Source organism: Podarcis melisellensis, assembly GCF_964234715.1.
Source record: "Podarcis melisellensis genome assembly, chromosome: 3".
NCBI classification, from domain to species: Eukaryota; Metazoa; Chordata; class Lepidosauria; order Squamata; family Lacertidae; genus Podarcis; species Podarcis melisellensis.
In genome coordinates, this window is record NC_138530.1 from 36,909,590 (window position 1) to 36,932,942 (window position 23,353).

General features: G+C 42.5%; 3 protein-coding genes and 1 long non-coding RNA gene across 4 annotated transcripts in view; 2 read left to right on the forward strand and 2 right to left on the reverse strand.

Moving 5' to 3' along the window:
- The window catches only part of DNAH8 (dynein axonemal heavy chain 8), a 153,177-nt gene extending 149,567 nt beyond the window's left edge, over nt 1-3,610 (reverse strand). The window contains exons 1-2 of the mRNA XM_081903566.1: nt 3,489-3,610; nt 1,264-1,742 (exon numbers count right to left, since the gene is read on the reverse strand). Coding sequence (XP_081759692.1) covers nt 1,264-1,710 — 447 coding nt within the window. The 5' untranslated portion in view covers nt 1,711-1,742; nt 3,489-3,610. The remainder of the gene's footprint in view (nt 1-1,263; nt 1,743-3,488) is intronic.
- Nucleotides 3,611-6,079: 2,469 nt separating this feature from the next.
- Nucleotides 6,080-6,711, reverse strand: LOC309366130. The gene is made up of 2 exons (XR_014166534.1): nt 6,655-6,711; nt 6,080-6,288 (listed from the first exon to the last, which is right to left on the reverse strand). It is a non-coding gene; the product is annotated as an uncharacterized lncRNA (long non-coding RNA).
- Nucleotides 6,712-6,787: 76 nt separating this feature from the next.
- Nucleotides 6,788-17,810, forward strand: GLO1 (glyoxalase I). Its single transcript, XM_081904497.1, has 6 exons — nt 6,788-6,959; nt 11,276-11,358; nt 12,258-12,398; nt 14,020-14,087; nt 15,790-15,879; nt 16,033-17,810. Exons 1-6 carry the CDS (start codon nt 6,879-6,881, stop codon nt 16,137-16,139), a joined length of 570 nt encoding a protein of 189 aa, XP_081760623.1. The 5' UTR covers nt 6,788-6,878; the 3' UTR covers nt 16,140-17,810.
- Nucleotides 17,811-19,325: 1,515 nt separating this feature from the next.
- BTBD9 (BTB domain containing 9) overlaps nt 19,326-23,353 on the forward strand; it is a 153,596-nt gene continuing 149,568 nt past the window's right edge. The window contains exon 1 of the mRNA XM_081904063.1: nt 19,326-19,380. The gene's annotated coding sequence lies outside the window, so the exon portion shown is untranslated. The remainder of the gene's footprint in view (nt 19,381-23,353) is intronic.

Genomic DNA, 23,353 nt, shown 5'->3' on the forward strand with positions numbered 1-23,353 from the left:
CCTTCCTCAGTTGACTCTCTTGCATACTTTTCTGTATTGTCAACCCATCTGGGTAGTGCTGTATAAATAAGCAAATAAATAAATAAATAGCATATTTAAAACTTTTCCGTAAACTGATTCTATCTAATACAGCGTGGGGGGGCTATATTGCCCTCTGGAAAGCCTCTTGAGGGCCACATGTCGGTGGTGGTTAGGGATATAAGTGACAGGGGGTGGCTCAACAAATGTAAATTCTACCTTTCTACAGTAAGCTAGTTTCCATGCACACTCACACACCCCTCTGTATCCTTCCAGGCAAGCAAGAGGCATTGTGGGAGCTCAGGCACGTTACAGCCAAGTAGAAACATTTAGGGTGCAAATTTAACGTGGATTGGTAACAGCTCTGAGAGCCAAACAGAGAGGACTGGAAGGCCACATTCAGTCTGAGGTCCTCCCCACCACCTGCTCTACTGCTACACTTTCATTTTTGTGTACCTGAGAATTTCTACATTACCCTATCTCTGAAACAATAAAAATAAAAGAACAATGGTTGAGAGCCTGAAACTACATTATGGTTGCGGAAGGGCAAACTCTCGGCACAATCTGGAATGGGTTTGGCTAATATGAGATCAACTACAACAACTCCCCGCCAGTTCAAAACATGCCAAAAAAACTCCATTGCCAGTTAAAGACAAAACAGCCGAGAAGCGGAGGCGGCAGAAGCCGACGGGATAACGCTCTGCCTAGTTGAGTCTTTGAAGGGATCTGGAGGATCTGCCCTGAAACGTTACTAGTTTTAAGTCAGTTTCTATTCTCTGTAGTAATGCAGGGATTGGGTAACACACTTGAACTACCTGCTGTTTATATCCTTTCCACCATAAAGACTTTTGAGTGCCAAAAGTTGCCTAGTTAGTATATTGGACAGGAAAATATCAACTGAGTACAGTGGATGCTCAGGTTGCGAACGTGATCCATGTGGGAGGCACGTTCGCAACCCACAGTGTTTGCAACCCACAGGGCATGTGCGGGCTGCGATTCAGCGTTTCTGCGCACGTGCAAAACGTGATTTAGCGCTTCTGTGCATGTGTGTCTACCAAAACCCGGAAGTAATCCGTTCTGGTACTTCCAGGTTTCGGCGGTCCATAACCCGAAAAAACGCAACCTGAAGCATCTGTAACCTGAGGTATGACAGTATAACGCATCATCTCACTAATACATGCCTAAATTTATGTGGAAGGGCTTGTAAAACACACACACACACACCCCAAACTCTGAGACACAAACCTGTTTTTCCTTTAGAGTTTCCTGCAGAGACTGAACCCCACTGGTGCTCCGGCGGAATTTAGATGTCCTACGGCTTGCGGCATCTCCCGGCCCACGGCCAGGGGCTCTAGGTCGACTACGTTCAGAAACTTCTTTTGGTTCTTCCTCTGCAGTTTCTCTGGCTCCGTCCTCGGCAGCTTCTCTAGCTGCGTCCTCGGCAGCTTCTCTAGCTCCTTCCTCTGTTGGACCAGGTTCAGAGTCTGCAGCCTCTGGTCCCCCAGGGCCGCCGAGTTCAGCATCTGCTGGGGGGCCTGCGTCAGGATCTGGGGGAGGCTGAGCATCCTCTGGACCAGGAGCAGCATCCATGTCCGTGGGTGCCTCTGGTTCAGGAGCAGGTTCTTGTGGTGCAGCAGCAGGCTCTGGAGCAGTGCCCTCACCAGCACCTGGAGCTTCTGGTGTCTCCTCCATTTCAAATGCTAGTGTGCAAACAACGTCTGTGTCTATATGATAAAACAAAAATTAGAACACCAGTCACCATAAGGCTTGGGTTAGGCACTGGAACAACCTCCTAAGAGGAGTTCATCTCCACAAGGTGCCAAAGGTTGCACTGACTGAAGTGTTAAGACAAATTTGCTAGAGGACAAGAACAAGCAGAGACATTTTCAATAGATGATCAGAAATAAAAAATATATAAAATTGAATTCCTTTTTTGACTGGAAGGCAGACAATAAAATCATTTCAAAACATTTACTGTGTTGGCCTGAATATAAGCCACACACGCAAATAAGCCGAACCTTTAAAATTCGGGGGGGGGGGAGAGACAACACATGGCAGTGACCGAGTGGTCTGAGCAAAAAAATGTGGCCCTAGAGGACCTGCACAGTGCACTGGGAAATGATGGGGGGGCTGCTGAAGGCGCCTTGACTCTTCTCCAAAGTGACAACCCTACACGGTGCAGCTGGGGGGAGATTTGCATAGGGCGGCAGCTGTGGGGGCCTGCTGGGCAAGAAGAGACATTCTACCGGGGGGGGCAGCTCGCCTCACGCTGCACCAGGCTTTTTGTAAGGTCACACATATAAGCCACACTTTAATTTTTCACGGTCAGAATTTGGAGGAAAAAATATGACTTATATTCGGGCCAATAGGGTATTACAGCACATGATACTGCCTCTTTCTATATATATATATATATATATATATGCAGGTTTTGGTGTCCTCGGGTGTCTTCCCGTGTAAAAGTTGGGGTGTCTAGGCGACGTTTCGACGAGGTCTCACTCGTCATCTTCAGGCTGGTGCTTTCGGCTTCTTGTTACTGGAACAAGAAGCCGAAAGCACCAGCCTGAAGATGACGAGTGAGACCTCGTCGAAACGTCGCCTAGACACCCCAACTTTTACACGGGAAGACACCCGAGGACACCAAAACCTGCATTCCTGTACCCGTGAAAATCTACGAAAGCTCTGTTCCAGTAACAAGAAGCCGAAAGCACCAGCCTGAAGATGACGAGTGAGACCTCGTCGAAACGTCGCCTAGACACCCCAACTTTTACACGGGAAGACACCCGAGGACACCAAAACCTGCATTCCTGTACCCGTGAAAATCTACGAAAGCATATATATATATATATATATATATATATATATATATATATATATATATATATAAAACACTTTCAACATACCAAATTATCAATCCAAATAATCAATTACGTTATTTTTCTCCTTCCCCCCATCCCTCCTTCTCCCCCCCGCCAAGGACTTCCCTCAGCTCCCCTCTCTTATTTCTTTGTACATATTGTTCTCTGCATGTTATTAATTGTACATATCCTTGCCTTATTTGTCATGTGTTCAACTAATAAATTTGTGGATGTTTATTCAAAACCTGCCAAGGAGTCCAAGTCATTTTGTGGCCTTTTTAAATAATTTGTAAAAAGTTCCCATTCTTCCTTGAAGTCACGATTGTCCTTGTCACGCAGTTTATATGTCAATTTAGCCATTCCGCATAGCTCATCAGTTTTTCTTGCCACTGTTCTTTCATTGGGGTTTCCTCATTCTTCCATCCTTGTGCTAAGACTATTGCTGATGCTGCCTCTTTCGCCAGACCACTGAGACAGGGTTTCATTATACTGTACAGAGGGCAGCAGGTCTTCCTCTATAGGCTTGTGTTCTCCAGTTTTCCTCCTCTAAAACAAGACACAAGATGTCAAGTATTCCCCTCTCTCCCAAAACAAGAATGTCCTCTGACTTACCTTGTTCAAAAAGATGAATGAACCACTAAGACAGTCACAGTGAATTCATCCACTGAGATCAGAGCAGTTTCTCTCTCCTCTTCAGAACAAAATGAAACCCAGGAATAGTGGGTGGAAGAATTCATAAAAAGCCGACTCACACAGCTAATGCAGTTTAAACAGGCTTCCAATAACCCACCTGGGACTATATGTGGAAGGACACATTACATTCTAAGGTGTGCATGAACCACACTGGCAGTTGGGCACAGAACCTGCCCACCCAATAATGGGATGGAATCATGATGCAAGCCCAACTGTAATGTTGCATGGTTGCTTCCAGAAAACCTGTTTATGGAGTGTTCATCTTGATCTGTTCGCACAACATCTGTGTGGATGCTACACAACATTGCTGTCAAGTGGCAGTTGTTCCACATTTCCCCACCATTACTTTTCTTACCATGAAATGTCTTACTTAAAAAAAAAAAACAACCACCACAAACGGTTTATTGCACAGAAGTGCAGCAGTGCTGTTGCTATTTATCATAAGGTACCCACTTTATTGCACAAATGATACGTACAAGCATCTACTCAGATGGGGGAGAGATCCACACAAAAGTGTTGCTGACAGCTTGGAAGCAAACTATACTAGGCAAATACCTTTCATTGTGGCAGCCGAGGTGTACAAAAGGAGAATGTGCCGAGGTGTACAAAAGGAGAATGGGCATGTAGCCTCTCAGGTATGGTAAATTCAGTGTACATGAAGACACACTGCAATACTCTAGAATCCTGATCAGAAAGAACTAGGCTACCCAGGGCCAGTTGTATAAAGATTTGTGCTATTACTGCACCAACATTTTGCTTTGCTAAATAGCGGCAGCTGACTACCATTTGCTTATATACTTGAAAGGAAGTAAATGAGTGCACTTGACATCTCTGGGGTAGGCAATGTTAAACATGCTTCTTGCTTATCTCAGTCATTTAACTCATAAAAATTCTCTGAGTTAGATTTTACAGTATTTGCAAAGTTCTGTTTCAGCTTTTGTTTCTGTTAATTAGTATCTCTCTCTCCCTCCCTCCTCCCTCCCTCTCTCCTATTTTATGGACACAGGGGTGCTGTGTACAAGGAGCAGGTCCACTTTAGGCCTGAATCAAAGTCTGCTTTCACAAAGCTGTGATGATCCTTCTACTGCTAAGGCTGAACAAACCAGATCCATCTCCATCTCTGTTGTATATTCTTTGTGAGCGAGTGAGCAGAATGACACATTTTATTTTAAATGATGCACCAAAGATATGCACCATCTAGAGGCTGGGCTGCCTCTTGAGATATCATTGCCAAACTCAGCATGAATGTTCCCAAGAGGCAAGTGGGGGTCTATGTCAATGTTTGGATGTCTGGTGCCATTTTGAAACAAGATGGCAGATCAAAACGTGACTTTTGCATGAATTCATCTGTTTCTTGGCAAAGGGTTGTCTGCCTCTAAATATATTGCTGCCAAACTCTGCATGAGGATTCCCAATGTGTATGTGAGGGGTGGTGGTGGTCTTTGCCAGGCTCATTTTGATTGTGACTTTGCCTATTTTTGGTGTAAGTTTGGCTGTCTTTCAATATATTGTCGCCAAACTTGACATGAAGATTCCCAAGGTGGAGGCGGCACTCTTCATTAACATTTGGACACCGTGTGCCATTTTGATCCATTTTAAAATCACAATGTTTTGGGATTTCTAAGCTTCCTGAGCGGTTCTGGGTACTCTTTTAGTGATATCGTAATACTGTAATGATATTAATCTTTCTCAGTGCCAGAGTTTTCCACTAGGACCCTAAAACCAATTTCCCAAGTAACTGTTAATTTAGAGCACAAAACCATACTTTGCACATTGTGCTCATTAGCATTTAACTGTTCAATTATACACGTGTGTTTAGGATCATAGGCTACATCTCATTCTGTTCCTTGGTCACCTACAATTCCCCAAGTTTCCATGAAAAAGGGATTATGAAAGTGCTGTGAGAGCGGTTGCTCCGGTAAGGCAATAGGGCTACAGCATTCTTTAGGAAGTTTATCAGGTGATACCATAGTGCTTTAAAAGTATGACATGCGCGCGTGGCCCATGTCTTTCCAACAAGCTGCTGTTGCGTTGCCCAGCCAAACTCCACCACCATTCCCAACCAAAGACAATGCTTGCTACACATAGATTTGGGTCATTCTCTGACCCTCTATGCGAACCTAGCCAAGGACTATCTCCTTGACCTTCTTCTTCTTCATGGAGAAAAATGTCTCACACTGTCACAAATGAAAGAGGCTGTTAGCTTTGTTTCCCCATCTTAGAATATTTGTGCTGCAAATGGGCTGTCTATAAGCTTCTAAAGTAAGAGGTAAAAGAATGGGCATCCCTGAAAGGATTTTGACAGTATTGCTGAGGAGAAACCAAATGAGGATCAGTAGCTGGTCGTGCCTTTTAAAGTTATCCTGCTTTTTCTACATTCTAGGCTTATCACAGATGATGTCTCCATTACTAGATAACTGCAAACACATGCATTCTCCATGAGAATCAGTAGCACAAATTTTTGAACACTTGCTTTTTAAAAGAAATAGTGCATAAAGAAGGTATCATGGTTTTAAGTTTTATATACATACTGATTTTTTATTAGTGAAGTACAATAAAAGTGTGGCCTGAAATTCTGGAGGTTGACTTCCTTCCAGTATAGAAGCTTAAATTCCACAGTAAAACTGAAGCACTTTTCTTATCTTGATGCTCTATTTCTGTCAAAACGTGTTTTGTTTACTTTGGGGCATTACCACCACACTTGAGGCTGGTACGCAGCCTGTGGAAAAAGTCAGAAGTTTACATCAAAGACAGGAGCTAACATAAGCCCACATCAATGAGAAAGTAAAGAGGTAGAAGTTCTACAACAAAATAAACAAGCTGAGCACATTAAATGGAATGAAGTTGGTTGCATAGCATGGCAGGAGAGTTCTCTGACTTTCTTCTTGAATGCATGAGAAACCTGGCATTGACTTGAAAATGGTTACCAAGATTGTAAAATACTGTGCCTATAGTGCTTTTCAGTGTCCGGGCTGGAATTTTTTAGCTAACCATTTTTTATGATCTGAATTAACATTTACTGCTTCCGCTTCCCTGAAAAGGGAACAGTGTCACAATCTGCGGAGGACGGGATTAAAAAAATCACCTGCTTTGCTGGGGATTCTGGGAGTTGTAGGAACAGAGATTTCGTCCTAGGGAAGCGGCGCTGCTATAGGCGGAAGGGATTGCATGACGCGAGGTGCCCTAATTTGCATGACTGGTCACTATTGGCCAGAGATTCAGGGAACCTCGTTCTCCCTGTCGCGACAGCTAGACGCTTGTAGGGTTTAGGATCCACTCCGGGAAGCAGTTCGTCTCCAGAGCCTCAACATGTCCGAGCAAGGGGAGCCCGTCGGCCTCACCGATGAAGCCGCCTTCAGTGTCTGCTCCGACCCTCATCCCAGCACGAAGGTAAAGCGAGGAGATGATTTTTAATGTGTGCATATATAAAATGGAGGGAGGGTTGCTTTTTGTAGGGGGCGCAGAATTGCAAAGCGTTGGGAAGTTGCATTAACTCCTTGCAAGGGGATCTCTCCCTCTCCCTTTGCAAGCAGCGTGCAAAAGAGACGGGCTAGGTTCTCTTTTCGGGCTTGGAGATACAGAGCCGAGGCAGGGCCAGCCAGCGATCGCCTTTCACCCGAATATTTGCGTGGCTGAACTTTAGCGCCGTGACCCGAAGGATCATATCTCTCCCGGCATGCTTGAGCTCGCCGGCTATCGCGGTTTAGAGTCTCTGTGCGATCTGTTCTTGGTGCGGAGCTGTAGTCTTTCCTGGGAGAGTATATAGCGAGATCCTTTAACCCACGTTTGTCTTGCTTTAGCTGTCCGCCCAGGCCTATGCATTTCCATTTACTTGGAAATGCCCTACTAAGTAAAGCATTGTTCGCAGGGCTACTACACACGCTTTACTGAGAAATAAGCCTCGTTGAGTTTGTGTAGGATTTCAGCATAACTCGTGTAAGGTTGTGGCCTCGCTTGGGCTGCAATCCAGTGCACACCTAACCCATTCAACACAGTAGGACCGTTGAGAGAACCTGCTTGGAAATGTACTGCTAGTGGCTTTAAAATATAATTTCTTGCAATGCTTTTGCATGCATAGAAATAATCTGGAATAAAGACACTGTACTTCAGGCATAGGCAGACTTGGCCCTCCAGATGTTTTGGGACTACAACTCCCATGATCCCTAGCTAACAGGACCTGTAGTCAGGGATGATGGGAATTGTAGTCCCAAAGCATCTGGAGCGCCGAGTTTGCCTAGGCCTGCTGTACTTGAACCCCAAACAAAGCATTTTGCTCAGTCCCATTTGTTTCTGTGTCGGACTAGGACACAGAGTTTGACTGTTATTGCACAGTCATATGTATTTTAGAAACCATTCTGGAACTGTTGCATCTGCAACCCCAGTTTAAAATACAGGCAATTCCCAATTTACACAGGGTTTAGGTTTCAAGGCAAGTGTGTGTGTGTGTATAATTTATTTTCAATTTTAAAAAATCCAATATATGCCACATTGTATCAATACCAGATTACCCCACACATTTCTCATTAACATTAAAAAATAATCAAGAAGAAGAAATTTTTACACACACACACCCCAAATCCCCAGACTTCCCCCACCCCCTCTTCTGGTTCTTTAAATAAACCAAATCATCTTACATTCCAGATCCCTTTACCCAATTTTCCAGCTACTAAACCATTAAACTTGTGGTGTACAGCACAGATGTTTTAAACGTTCAGACCATTTTATACATTGCACAGCTATGCTTTCATGTTATTTCCCTTTCTAATTATCCTTACCGTTGCTTTTTGCAAGCATTTAATCCATTTCTGCTGCTGTCCCAATTTATTTACAACTGCTGGCCCCGAAATAAAAACCATTTTCCAGACTGTTATCCATTCTTTTTTTCCTACTTTGGCATATCTCCTCTGAAATAGGCTTTCCATTAGGACAATTCCCTTCTTCCTTCCAAATTTCTCTCTGTCTCCACAGTTGTGATTTCACCCAAATTTTTCTAACTATTTGCGTCTGTACTCATATTTAAAGCTCCTTAAAGTCTCAGTTGTGTTTATTGAGCCAACTTCAAGCTTCTTCCTTCTTTTATTCTTCCCAACAAGAAATCTTATAATCCTCAGCAAAGCTCTTCATATACCGTAGATTCCGGCGTACAAGACGACTTTTTAACCCCGGAGAAGAGGTTAAAAAGTCGGGGGTTGTCTTATGCGGTGCGGAGCGGAGCCCGCCCACTGCTGCTGCGGCAGTGGCTCTGAAGCAGCAGCAGCCGGCGGCAGGCTCCGCTCCGCGCCGGGAGAAAGCCGCCCAGCGCGGAGCCCGCCCACTGCTGCTTCGGAAGCAGTAGCAATGGGCAGCGGGCTCCGCGCTGGGCGGCTTTCTCCCAGCACAGAGCTGCCCAGCATATTAGGCGACTGGGCTTATAAGACGAACCCCCAAATTGCAGCTGCCAATTTGGGGGGTCGTCTAATAGGCTCAGTCGCCTAATATGCCGGAATCTACGGTATCTTAATCCAAGTCTCTTCTGCTGAGTTCCTCAACACAGTACAAAATTAAATTCCCAATTTTATAATCCATTAATGATAATAATGCAATTATGATAGAGTTCAGTTGTTAAGAACTTTCCTTTCCACAACCATAAATGAAAGGTTTGAGACAGTGGTGTTAGGGCTCCCTGACTCTCCCAGGAGTCCGGCACCACCTTCCCTTTTCTGCCTCTCAACACAGCATCGTAGCCACTTTTAAAATCTCCTGATATTGACAATCAGTAAAGAATGGGTTTTGGTGGCTCATCAACAGGCACTGGCCACAAGTTTTTATTAAAACATGTTCTCTTACTTGCAGCTTTTCGCCATGTAACGTAATTTATCCAGAAATCGAAGGGTGGACCTCCTGTTTAAACCCTTCATGTATCGCCAAATCTAGTCTAATTAAATCCAATCTGATTCTTCAATCAAAATTGTAGAAGATGCCAAATTCTCCTTACGCTCTTATTTCAGCTTGAATCTTTTTAGTTGAGAATCTCCTGCTGACAATAGGCAGCTTGAAGCTTCGTCCCACAGAGTCGCATTGCAGCTGAGAGCGCTCTCATCCTCTCTTCACCTCCCCCCCACTTGCCCTTTGGCAGTGGTTTTTCCGGGGGAGATTTGGTGCTCTGCCGGGCCACTTGACACTCTGCACACCTTTGGAGGCGCTTTGCCATGGTGCACTCACCTCTAACCTCCTTGGGCTCGGGTCTGTCTGGAGCTCAGACCCGTGCTCCTCATTCTGTCGGCAGGAAACCGGAAGTGAAATTGTGTATATATGAAACACCACTGGAAACGCTTGCAAAAACCCTCTAAACCTCTGGAAACCCTTAAAAAACCTTTTGAAAAAACAGTAACACTTGCCAGACATCACAATCTCTTCCTTCAAACCACCTTGCTCAAAATTATTCAAAAACCAAATTAATCAATTTGAGATGACTTCCCGTGTACTGGGTTTCAGGTTACAAAGTTCTTATTTCTTCCTGCTTTCATAATCTTAATTAATCCAATAACAACAGTTCCGGTCTTAATCCTTTGTTGACAGCCACTGCTTTCTTGACTTTCATTCATAGTTACATATTTAATAACTTTTATTTCTGCAAGCGGAATTTGTATCCAATAAATTTCCTGTGTGAGATGTTAATTCCATTTGCTTCTTCATTTTCCCTGCTGTAATCTGATCATAAAAGGCATCTATGCGTCTACATTTTCACTTTTTCTCCTCCTCTCATCACTGCGCCATCTTAGTTTGTCTGCATCACTGCGCCATCTTAGTTTGTCTGAGCAAAAGTCTGTTCTTGCCACAACTCTTAACTACTTCCAAGTGGTGTACGAACTCAATTCTTGGATGTGGGCTATACTTAACACTTTCGTTTCCTCATAATTCCTAATAACTGTTTCAGTTAGTTCTGAATTAGTGAACATGTTTCTCCTCAGAATTGGATAAAATAAGGGTGTACCATTTATGCTGCTGAAATCTCATAAATCCATTTCCCCATTTCTTTATATAATTTATTTTCTGAATGGTCTGAATTTATTTCAGAGAGAGTTTAAAATAGAAACTTTGATGTTCAAATCAAATGTTTGTGTTCCTCCGCCACCTCCACAAAGATCTCAGCTGAGTGGTGATGTTTTTGCCACTGGCAGTAGTAAGTAGAGAGCCTCAAAACAGGGTGTTTTGGGAACAGGGCACTGGCAGCGTTGGATTTAAAACATTGTGGGTCCTCAGAGGCCTAGTACTTCAGGCCTCTCAGTAATGCCAGCCTGGAGCTGTTGCAGTGAAATGGTAAGAAAAGCCATCCCTTTCTGCCCTTGCTGGCCAAGGTGGCCGTGTTTGGGATTTGGCAAAGACTCTATTGCCCTGCTCCTCCTCCCCCCCAAGTTTTGCTTGCAGTGTAACAAAACAGTCTTATGTCTACTCACTCACAAATGAGTCTTGCTCTAGGCAGTGAGGCTTACTCTTTAATAAGTATGTTTAGGATTGTAGCCTTTCACTTTAACTACATAATTTGTTCATCTGGCACTATTCACAGAACTGTAATAATCTTGAAGGCATTAACTGTATAGTTTCTGTACACTTTATGTTTTGTATGTGGAGCTCGAATTAACAAAATCATTCAAGTAAAAGCTACATTCCAGTGTTGAATGCCATTCATGGTTGACAACAATTTAACAAGTTATATATTTCTGTAGGATTTTCTGCTACAACAGACGATGCTCAGGGTAAAAGATCCCAAAAAGTCTCTGGAGTTTTATACTAAGGTTCTCGGAATGACGTAAGTACCAACTGATTTTTTTGGCTGGCTCTTTTTTTTCTCATTAGCGTCTCACAATCGTCTGTTCTAAACTGCAAGCCTGCCAGTCCTGTAAAGATACGAGATTGGAGACGTAATTGCATGACCTGCTTTTAGCATGGTTTAAGATGCAACAAATTTGAACAAGAATGTTTCTAAATATTTCATGTTGATGATACAGAGCTTAACAGTGGGAAATAAAAGTTCTGCCTCTCCTAGAACTGTGAAGTGATCCACACCATGGTGAACAAACTGCTCATCTACCTGCCCCACCAACTGGTAGAAACTGGTCAGAGATTAGAGCTTGGTAATGTTGCCTGTGAAACAGCATTCCTGAGTAGAAGTTACATGCCCTGGTGATTCTGAGTTCTCTCCACACCATGGAATTCTGTTTGCTGCTAGAGGGAGCAATGGGAGGTTGGAGAGGCCCTGTACTCTAGATCAGTGTTGGAAATTAGCCATGAGCCAGGCATATAGTTTGGGTCCAATTATGCCCATGTGGTGATCTCTGGATGCCAAGTTGGCAACTTATGAAAGCAAAATGTCACTTAGAGAAGGATCTGAAATCTTTTCTTTGATGCCTTTGAGTGTGTTAGTCTTCTGCAGTAAAGACACCAAATTACCTTGTGGCGCTATAAAAATATATTATTGCCTAAGTTTTCTTTTGCTCTATCTCTGAAGTGGATTCTTGTCTGCAAAAGCTTGCATCATCATAAATTTGTTACCCTTTAAGGTGCCACAAGACTTATATTTTCTAAATGGTCATAACATTTTGGACGTGAACATGAGAACTTGATTACAAAACTTAGAATGTCTTTGGTGAGTGTGTTATCTGTCTGCTTTTCTCACATAAATTTAATTTCAAGCTGTTTCTCTTCTAGCCTACTCAACAAGTTTGACTTCCCTGCTATGAAGTTCTCCCTCTACTTCTTGGCTTACGAAGATAAAAATGATATTCCAAAAGATAAAAAAGAGGGAATTGCGTGGACTCTGTCTAGAAAGGGCGTATTAGAACTGACGCAGTGAGTGTTAAAACTGTGTTCTCTAAATCATGTTTTTTCCTTGTATTTTGATTATTCTGCTGGTTATTAATATAGTTGAAGCAGCGTTTGACTTTCTTGTGAGCAGGGTGCCTTTCTTACACACCAGCTAGCTTTAGGTGTTCACCTAAACCCTCCTGCACATTCAAACTGGAGTGGACTGTCTCAGATTACACATGAAATGCAGAAGTAGCAGCTACAGAATGAAAATTACCTCCTGGCAAATGTTTAGTCTGCAAAGTTTAAAATGTGGCAAGAGGTACAGAATTGTTTGTGACAGCAAAGAAGTTGTGTTCATTATACCAACTCTGCTTCTCAAAGCATATGCTTGTCACTTAACACTGAAATAAAATGCACATATTTGGCATATGTTGCAAATCATAACAAAATCTATTTTGGTGCTTGTCAGTATGTCACCATATGATGCTAGTGTGAAAACGAAAGCATATCCAGAATGTTTTGACTAAAATGTTAGGCATCAGTAGATGCTAAGAATAAATCCTAATATATTCTTGTCACTTAACTACAACAAAACTCCCTCTCAAATGTCTAGTATAGTGAACATGTTTGGAAGCAGAGCATTGATTAAATAATAGACTGAACTTTGCCTGCACCTTCCCTTATTTCGGTGCTAGGACAAGGTTGTTTGTCGCTCTCTGAAATTGCATTTGAGACTTTTTGATTTGGTGTGCTTTTTCATACGGGAAACTTTTTTTGTGATTGATGAAGGGACAGCACTAGAGAGTGGGAGCAATGCCTGAGATTGTACTTTCTGTTTCACTACTATCACCCCCATCTACACTATGCATTTGAAGCAGTATCCTGGAATCTGTAGTTTGTAGTGGATGCTGAGAGTTATTAGGAGACTCCTATTCCCCTCACAGAGCTACAGTTCCCTGAGTGGTTTAAACAGTCAGTCTTTCTTCCCAGGGGAACTTTGGGAACCTCAAAACATGGTGAAGTTCCGCACAAGAAAATGGTCAGTTGAGCTACATTGCTTCTGTCAGGCCAGTTTCTGACAAAAAGTTTACAACATTTCCCAGCTCTTTTTCAAGTTATGAAAAAAGGTCCTGTTTGTCCTCCAAATTCCTTCTAGGTTCTTATGGTTTTTTTTCCACACACCTATCCTGGAATTTCATTGCATTATTCTTCATAGTGTCTTTTTTGTCATTTCCCCCCACATCTGCTCTAGCATTTCTACGATGCAACTGGTTTTTGATGCTGATTCTTCAGTCTTCCATCTTCTTGGCCTTAGTTTGCTTTGAGCAAAACATAATTAAAAATATAAAATGGTTCTAATATTTGTCAATGAAGTGAAAAGACTTCTTTCAATAAAATGGCTTTTTCAAGTGAATAATGTTATATTAATATCATCTTAATCCTTGGCTTAATATTTGTTTAATATTGATTCTAATAACTTGGAAAGATTTGTCATTTTATCTGTTCATGTTGTATATCCCTGATGGCTGGTATCTTCTCCTCACAAGCACTGTTAAATGTTCTCTTTTGCTATTGTAATAACTGTGTTTATCATGATGCATTCTTATTTTTGTTCTTATTCTCTTTCCCTCCCCACCCCCACATCCCACTCCTCCTTTTCTAGCAACTGGGGCACTGAAAATGATGAGAGTCAGGCTTACCACAATGGCAATTCAGATCCCCGAGGATTCGGTATGTTGTAAAGCAGGGGTGGTTAGCCTCTTTGGTATCAAGGGCTGCATTGACCCATGGTCAGTCTCTTGCGGCCAAAGTGTAAAAGTGGGCATGGTCAATTAAAAAGGATACATTCTGCAGGGTGGGGTTGGGGATTTTGGAATCACAGAATCACAATAGGGTACCAGCAAGAGTGGTCAGTAAAACTAAATAAATTATTAGTAGTAGTAGTATTATTTATTATTTTAAATGACAAGTGGGGGGGGTCTTGGAAGGTCACAAAAAGAGATTTTAGTATTACAATGAGTAACCTATGGGAGTAGTTGGTAATTTTTAAAAACACTTTTTAAATTGGAAAAATTTGCCTCAGGGTAAAAAGCCTCTTGGGGGAGGGGCAGATGCAGGCCATGGTAAGTCACCCCAGTTGTAAAGAAAGCTAATGTGGATAATGCTCACATTTTTGTTTTCTTCCCGTGAATTTCAACAAAACCTGTCTTAACTAGTAGATGCCAAGAACATAGGTATAATCCAATTCCAGAGTTTTCACCAGGTTTTATAGACTAAAAGCTAATTGGGGTAATTGAACTTATTATAAAGGCGGAATAACTGGATTCATAATTACTTCAGAGAATTTGGCACAAAATCTTGAGAGCAATTTCTACATTTTGAGGAAGCAACAGCAGTTAAGGGTGTGTCTTGAATAAATGTGTGGATCTGGTGCACACATTAGTCTGCATCTTTCTCTTTCTGACGCACAGTCCTTTAGTAAGTCTTCGTCTAGGGAGGAAAAGAGTGCCATTTTCCTGAAGGTGCTCCAACTCTGATGGCAGTGACTCATAAACTGCAGTTGGTTTTTCAGTTGTGTGTGCCTTGTTGCCATTGCCCTATCCCCCGTGCCCTACCGGTTTGGTTTGTCATGGGTGTTATTCCTGTCACATCATAGAGCTAGCCACAGTTGGTGTGTCTGTTTTAATGGAAAGGTGACATAAAGCCAACTTAGATGGCTTCAGAAAGGGATGGGGAACCTGTGACCAGGTGTTGTTGGGACTATGACTTTCATCATCCCTCACTGTTGGACATGCTGACTGGGACTGATGGGAAGGCCACTAGTCCTGATGGGTATATACTACCTCCAGGATCATCGGCATGCATCTAAATATCTGTTGCTGTGGTCCAGCTGTGTGAGAAGGACGTGGGATGTGATGATGTGGGATTCCCCATAGGCTTCACAGCTCATTGGCCGTGGGGGGGGGGGGGACAGATGCTGCGCAATATAGGCATTGGGTCTAATATAGCAGGGATCACTCTTAAGCAAATGTTTGATGAACAAACTATGAAATCCTCTCCCCCACACAAAAACTATCAACCATTTAAAAGAAGAACAGAGGATGGCCAGCTTCTGCATTCTGTTTTCCTGTTGTTGTTGGGTCTGGAAGCATATTTTCACACAAGATACCCCTGCGTAAGAGGTCAGATATCAACAAGCGCTTCACAGTGATTGTCTCTGTGTACTCTGATGTAGCTCAGATTATGCATGCAATACTGTCCCCAGAGAACTGTAACATACATTTATGCTATGGCATAAATTAACTCTGGTATATTAAGTGCACTTTCTACACTGTAACAAAAAAACTGATTTGCAGTTGAGTTAAGAAAAGAATGTTTTATTCACATTTGTATTAAAAGCATCATTGCCTTTGGTTACTTTGTTGTTTTTCAGGTCATATTGGAATTGCTGTTCCTGATGTAAATGCAGCCTGTAAAAGATTTGAGGAGCTGGGAGTGAAATTTGTCAAAAAACCAGACGATGGTAAGTCTTCGGTGTAAATAGTGGCTCTCAAATTGTAAGTCGGCTCGTGTTTGTTTACTTGTTTGCTTGCTAAGCTAGTTTTAGAGGCTTGAAACATGAATTTGTTGAGGAGTTCTTCTATTAAAGTTTATAAACCATATTTCTCTTTTGTAGGTAAAATGAAAGGACTTGCTTTTATCCAGGATCCTGATGGCTACTGGATTGAAATCCTGAATCCGAACCATATGATAAATATAATCCCGATTGGAAATACTGCGTAGTGATCTTGCCATCAAGAGACCGGAAATTCTTAACAATGTCCTCCTGATTTAACAAAAAGTTGTTCTAGTCATTCGCCAAATGATAAACAAATAGGAATAAACAGTATTCCCTTTCCCCTTGCTATGTCTGCAAAGGTAGGAGATGGGAAGCTTCCATTTCTAGTTTGTGGTGAGCTATACTTTGCCATTTTGACAATGCAGGAAGCTATGGTTTGCCACCCACAAACTTGGAAGTGTAAGCTTCTAATATATTTTCCTAATGCACGAACAAATGCAAGGAGGATGCATATGAATGAGGCTTAGCGCTGCTTATTTTCATAAGAAAAGGCTATGGTTTGTGCTGACTGTATTTAAGAACCCACACAGTGGTGTGCCCTTCCAAATGTACAACCGATAAACTGTGATTTCGAGCTGCTTATCTTTTGTCTTTGATCTGCACATTTCATAAGTTCTTTCCTGTCCGCACAGAGCAGCAGCATTTTGAAATGGATCAACAGTCATAACTGGTTTATCAGTGGTTTGTGAATTCAGATATAATGGCAGACAATAATTAGTGCAAACCAAGATTGAGCCTCACACAAGTTCAAACATTTTTTTAAAGAAAATCCCATAGTTTGCCATACTGCTTAAATGTAGCCTGTATGTTCTGGAATTAGTTACTTGGTTTATCCTACATAGAAATAAATGTAACCTTTTTGTAGCTGGCCACATTTTGTAGTATATTATGGCCAGATTCTTATTCTTAGTTAGTTTTTAGTTTTGGTATGCAATATGGCTGCAGTTGCGTTATTTAAACATGCTGGCAAAATACAATAATGTTTAGATCTTTCATGTTTTATGAACTGGAAGCAAATACTGAAGTCTTGCTCCTTTTCTCTTTGATGGTGGCAAAGCTGCATTTGTTGAGGATTTTTATCATGACCCCTTCATGGGTGTATAAGACTACTTCAGCTGCAGTTACTAGTGATTAAGGCCCATTGAACTTGTGAGATATGCTTCTGAGTAAGACATATATAGAATTGCACTGTTAGTCTGCATTGTTCCTGAATCCAGTTGTTGCTTTGTGCCTTGAACCCAAGTGCACAAGTTACTATGAATGAAATGGCAGCGTGCAGTTAAAGATGAACAGACAAGTACTACACTTACGGTATGAATGCTAGTTACAAGTGCTTGAAGTGGGGTAGGATGCCATCCAACTTTTCAGGCAGACATAATTCACTTTGGCTTAGCCATCCCATTTTGTTCCTCTCCCACTTCGTGCACTGCTGTATATCACACCCACAGTTGCCCTTCAGGAGCTAGGTGGCATGATACGTATTTTCTTCTTAATATCAATTTTGTCTTGGTATACAGTAGCTCTAACATAAAGTCTGAAATGTTAATGTACCACCTGTTGTGCTCTTTACCTGTCTTCAGTGGGTTTCTAGTTGTTTCCAAGCTCTCCCAAGGTTTACAAAACTGACACATGAACTAGTTGGTCTTCATCAGTGTTTAATTTGTATTGACACATTTAGACTATGCAATCCACACTTTGCGGAATAGCCCTGACTCAACTGTCTTTGTTAATTGGGGCATTGTTAGCAGCACTTTAGATCTCCTTTTGGGATTAACCAGCCTTGAGTGCAGTGTTGACATCAAATAATAATAATAAAAATATTTTCAAGATAAAAACTCTGTGCGTCCTTCTTTTGTCAGAACACATGGAAGAATATGTAAATGAGGAACAAAGTGCCCTGCACCATTCTTCCCTTCCCCCCAAAAAACCTCTTCTTTTGGCACCCTCCCATGCAACTCTTCAGAATACTCTGCTTGCCTGAGAGCAAAGGAACAACTGTAATGACTGCGAACAGAATTGCTGGCAGGGCTGAGTTTGTCTGGGTCACTTCACATAGGACAGAAGGAAGCTGCCTTATACAAGCAGCTCTTGGTTAGCACAGAACTGGTTGTTGAGATAGTCCTGGAAGTTGAGGTAGCCTAGGGGTGGGGTTGCTGTTCAGGGCAGAGTTGTGCCTGGTTCAGGAGCTTGAGGAGGAACACATTGGCCAGGGCAGTGCTTCTCAGTTTATCACATGCTTATTGTTTCTTGGCTAAGTTAAGCTTCATGATTCTTTGAAAACTTATTTGGAGTTGAATATTTCGGTGACAGTTCAAGGTAATGTATATAAGCAACCTTCTTACTGGCATCTTTAATAATGTCTTTTAATCTATAATACATAATTGAAATGTTTGCTACTTCTAGACAGCATAATTTCAAAGCCCCATAGGGGGTGTATAAACACATTAAAAATGTATTTGCTTTAATCATGGGTAGAGCGCTCAAATGGGAAGGGAAATCGTTAATCTAAAATACACTTGCTTTTTCAGTGTTAGTGTGTAGGCTGCATAATTGTGAAGACAACAGATGTGGCTAACACAACCTATAGCTTCACTCAGTCATTCCCCCCCCCCCCATTTCGCTAAAAATGGAGATTGTCAAAACATGGAAATGAGTTCCAGTCCCCCACCTTCTTGTCCTCATATCTCACTTTGAGCAATTAGTATCTCACTGTTAGCAGTGGAAGCTATTGAATCCTGTCGGAAAAAGACTTGGAACTAATAATTACATAACCGTTGTGCTTTCTTAGGTGCTGTATCATGTCATAGTTTTTAGAGCCCTGTCTGAAAACTGCAGTGCATGTAGACTACCTACAGTTGCTAAGAGCAAAAGGTCCACAGTTTTCTAAAGTCAAGCCTCTTTATTGTACACTCCAAAGCATTTCTACATTGAAAGAGAATAATGACTTAAACATTTATTTATGAATAGCTTTACCTGAGCCAACTGTAATTTTCTTTTGGAGCACCAGGGTCCATTAAAAGACTGTCCAGTTGCAGCCACTGTGAGGCCACTGAAAACCGCTGATCTGCTTAGGTAGTATAAGCAGCTGGTGCAATTAGTATCTAAGAGCACATTCATTGCACACTGCTGTGGCTGCTGCTTAGGTCATTTGCAAACACTGCACATACAATGGGTCACAGCCAGTGAAGAGCCTTTAGGCTGAAATCCTAAACACTGGCTAGAGAATTCATCCTAATGAACATGGTTGAACTTATTTCTGAGCAAACATGCCTAGGACGGTGCCACTGATATCCAATTCAATATATCTGAAGCACCTATGGAGTTAATGGTTGTTTTTTCAGCAGCTTCTATGTGACCACTGTTGCAAGTCAATTAGTGTGTGATTTCTTCAATGCAGATTTTTTTGTAAGTTTTGTTTTGCTGCTTAATACTGAAGTCTATGAAAATCTAGTGTCCATTGCAATTAATTAATGACTTGTGAGGATAACGCTTTCTCTTAAGCTCCAATCTAGTATAAACATGTCTGACTGTTTATTATTGACCACTCTAATATTCGTAAATAACATTTGCATAAGCTCCCTGGATTTGTGTTAAATTCACTTGACTTTTGCCCATTGCTTTAGTGTTTGCACTTCAAATATAACTACTGTACATTAATTGTGATAGCACTAGGATAGGCAGTTCAATCACATTAATGTTTCACAAGTAAGATCTGCCTTATTTTTTGAATTGATTGTCTACTTTAGTATTGCCATGATGTTGACCAAGGTGTGAACAACGGCAGCAAGAATACTCATCGCTAAGAACTGGAAAACCCAAGATTTACCCACACTGGAAGAGTGGCAGATGTAGCTGATGGACTACATGCAACTGGCCGAGATGACTGGCAGAATCCGAGACCTGGGAGAAGAGAGGGTTGAAGAAGACTGGAAGAAATTTAAGATTTATCTACAAAGATATTGTGATTTGGCTGAATGTTAAGAAGGATGCTAGATCATAAATAATTGCCCACCACTAAATTAGATCTGAATTTGACGATAAGTGAGATTAAATAAAGTATAAACTCTTTTTGGGAGAACTGTTAGATTGTATTTAAACGAGCGGATATAAGATTGTAAACAAGATGATAATTTGCTTGGGAAAACTTTTCTACAATGCAAGTGGGAGCGGGAGACGTGAGGGAGTCCAAAGAAGTGAAGAAAGTATGTTATATAAGTAAAGTTGTTTTCTATTTATGTATTTGTACTCAAAAAATCTTAATAAATATTTATTAAAAAAAAAAAGATGTTGACCAAGGTGTGCATGCCTGTTGTAGAAGTGTTGGATTTGTTGCATCTGTTTCTAAAGGTCAACTCAAGTGACATTATGCAGGGGGTTTTTTTAGGTAGTGCAGATATGGCTTGACCTGAGATTTATTAAGTGTCAATTGGCTATATCAGCCCTGACTCTGGAATTTTTTGCAAATCCAGCGAAATCCACAACCTTTGGTTGTGTTTTAGATAAGACCCTGCAAGAATGAAAATAATAAGAGAGAGAGAGGCCCCATCAGCTGAGCCAAAAGACTTGTTTTGAGAATGTGGAAGACCTTTGGACATCAAAATATTGTTTAAGGAGAATCAGACATTTTGTTATTATATAGATTTGTCTATGTAATATAGCAGTTACAAAAATGTATGTCCATTAACAGTCATTCAAAGCTAGTTTCACTGGTTTGCCCCAAATGCCTGTGAAATAAGATTGTTTGTACTTGATGGTGGAAAAGCATCAGAATCTCTCCCACCCACACTTCCAGGGGTTGTGTGCTATGTGGGACATTTTACTGAGGTCATAAATTAGATCGGTTCACCAAAGGAGAAAAGTTAAAAGTGATTCAGTCTAAGGGGTTGTAAGTTAAGGAGGAAAAGAGAAGAAGAAAGAAGAAGAAGAAGAAGAAGAAGGGGAGTTTGGATTTGATATCCCGCTTTATCACTACCCAAAGGAGTCTCAAAGTGGCTAACATTCTGTGGGAAAATGATTGCTTGTACATAAGAGCATGAGCAAAGTTCTTATTATTGCAGGATGCTTTCATAGCTAAAAGCATCCTTGGAGCATGATCAACGCGTGAACAGCTCATGCTGTCCTAATGATTGGCCCACGTAACATGGCCTGATCGTCTGCGTGGTCTAGTGCGATGGCCTTTATCTGCTGGCTGAGAACAAGTTGCATTCCTTGTATTTTGTATCTTTCTGACTTTACACAATAAAGGCTGTCCTGCTGCAGCTCTAGAGCAGCCAGAATTCTTCAACCCATCTCTGTGTGAGACTGATTCTTACTGATGGCGAGCTGGATCTCGTCATTTGGTGCCCCGTGTGACTACCTTCGGACTCCATGTTGTTTCTCATCGTCCAGCGCTCACCACACGTCTTTCATCCGCTTCGGATCCCGGTGAGTGCTCCCTTCTGCCATTGTGGGGCAGTCTCTTTCGGACTTCGACTGATTTCGGACTTTGCGTGGCTGCGGCCCTCTCAGCGCTCACCTCGCCCGGCACGGGTTCCAGACGCGTCTTTCATCCACTTCGGATCCCTGGTGAGTGCTCCCGCTCTTACTGCTGTTATGGGGCAGTCTCTTTCGGCGCCACAACAGAATTTTTTTGATGAACTTAATTCCCTTCTTGCCAGTAACAACCTTGTTGTACTTGATGCCGACCTCAAAGCGCTTATTCAAGCTTTGGACACCCACTGCCCCTGGTTTCCTCAGGATGGCCTTTTTGATTTAAAAGACTGGGAAAAGGTAGGACATTTTTTCCACAACCATCCTCAAATTGATGTCAAAGTTTTGGATGCCTGGTGTAAAGTTTATAAAGCAATGTCCAGTTTGCCTCCAGCCAATCTCCTTCTGGCTGCTGCATCATCTTTTTCTTTGCCTGCCGCCTTTCCCTTGCTATATCCAGCATTGCCTTATGTCCCACCAAAGCCCCCAGATCCTCCTCCTTCGGCACCCCCCGCTCCTCCACCTCCTCCGCCCAAGGCATCTGGCACCGCTTCTACCACTCCTCTTCAAGAATCTCTTCGCGCAGGCTTTTGATTCTACAACTCCTAATCTTTTTCCTGTGATTGCTCCCGCCACCCCGGGGGGAGGTCCAGCCCGGCACGAGCAGTTTGAGCAAACAGGATTGACAGTGGCTAAAGAAAAAATCCAGCGGACCCTCCTATTATGTATTTGGAACACAAGTTGACCGCAGCTGCTGCCATTCCAGTTGCACCTCAACTACAGTTCCCTGACCTTGGACAGTTAAATTGGATAAAGAGTTACTTGGACCTGCCCACCTCCACTCTGTCTCCGCTATATTCTGCCCTTAAAGGACATAAGGATCCAGCAGACAAGGTCACAGTTACCCCTGCAATGGAAGAGGCTCTAACAACCGTGAATGATCACCTACGCAGATGACAGGATCCCTTCTCTTTCCATGGACCAGCTATCGCTTGCAGTGTTTGCCACCCCACTCCTTCCAACGGCCATATTATACACCACTGGCCAGAAGCCTGGGACTGTCTATTGTGGAATGGCTTCATTTGCCTCATACTCCCCCGCGTAACGTGTATGCTACACCCAACAGCGTTCGCCAGGGCCCCACAGAGCCTTCTGGACAATTTGTCGATCGCTTGTATTACACCCTTAAGCGGCAAGTTCAGGACGTAGCAGCCCAATAAGTGATTGTCCGCCAGCTTGCGTTTGATAATGCGAATGAGGACTGTAAGCAAGCACTACGCCCTTTGATGACAACTCCCAATATAGCCATTGCAGATATGCCTAAAGCCTGCCAATCGGTGGGGACTGAGACGCATAAAGCTCGCCTTCTAGCCATGGCTCTGTCCTCCACCATATCCCAAAATTCTGCCAAGGATAAAACCTGTGACCCAGCGCACTCTCCGGTAACCCCACCTCTGGCTTTACCTCGCCTCTTTTTGACTCAGGACCTGCGCTTGCCAGTTCCCTTTGTGCCACATCAAGCTAGAGTGTCAGTGGGGGCTGACTTTACTTCTTCAGCACAGTGCCTTGTTTTTCCATTGTCAGAGGTTTTACAGCAAGGGATCCACCTTGTTCCAGATATTTTACATGGGTTACAACAAAATGACCCCTATGTGACTGTATTCTCTGATCGCTCAGCGCATTTGCAATCTGGCTCTCCTATAGCAAAAATCATATGCGTCCCAGGGTCAGCCCAAAACCATGACCCTCTTGTGGCTACTACCTTCTCAGTCACGGAAGAACGCCCAAAGATCCAGATGACCCTTGGGGGCCGCACGATTGAAGGGGTCTTGGACACGGGGGCGGACTGTTCTGTGATTGCCATCAAGGATTGGCCCCCCGCCTGGGCCACCGAACCAGTTTCTTCTGT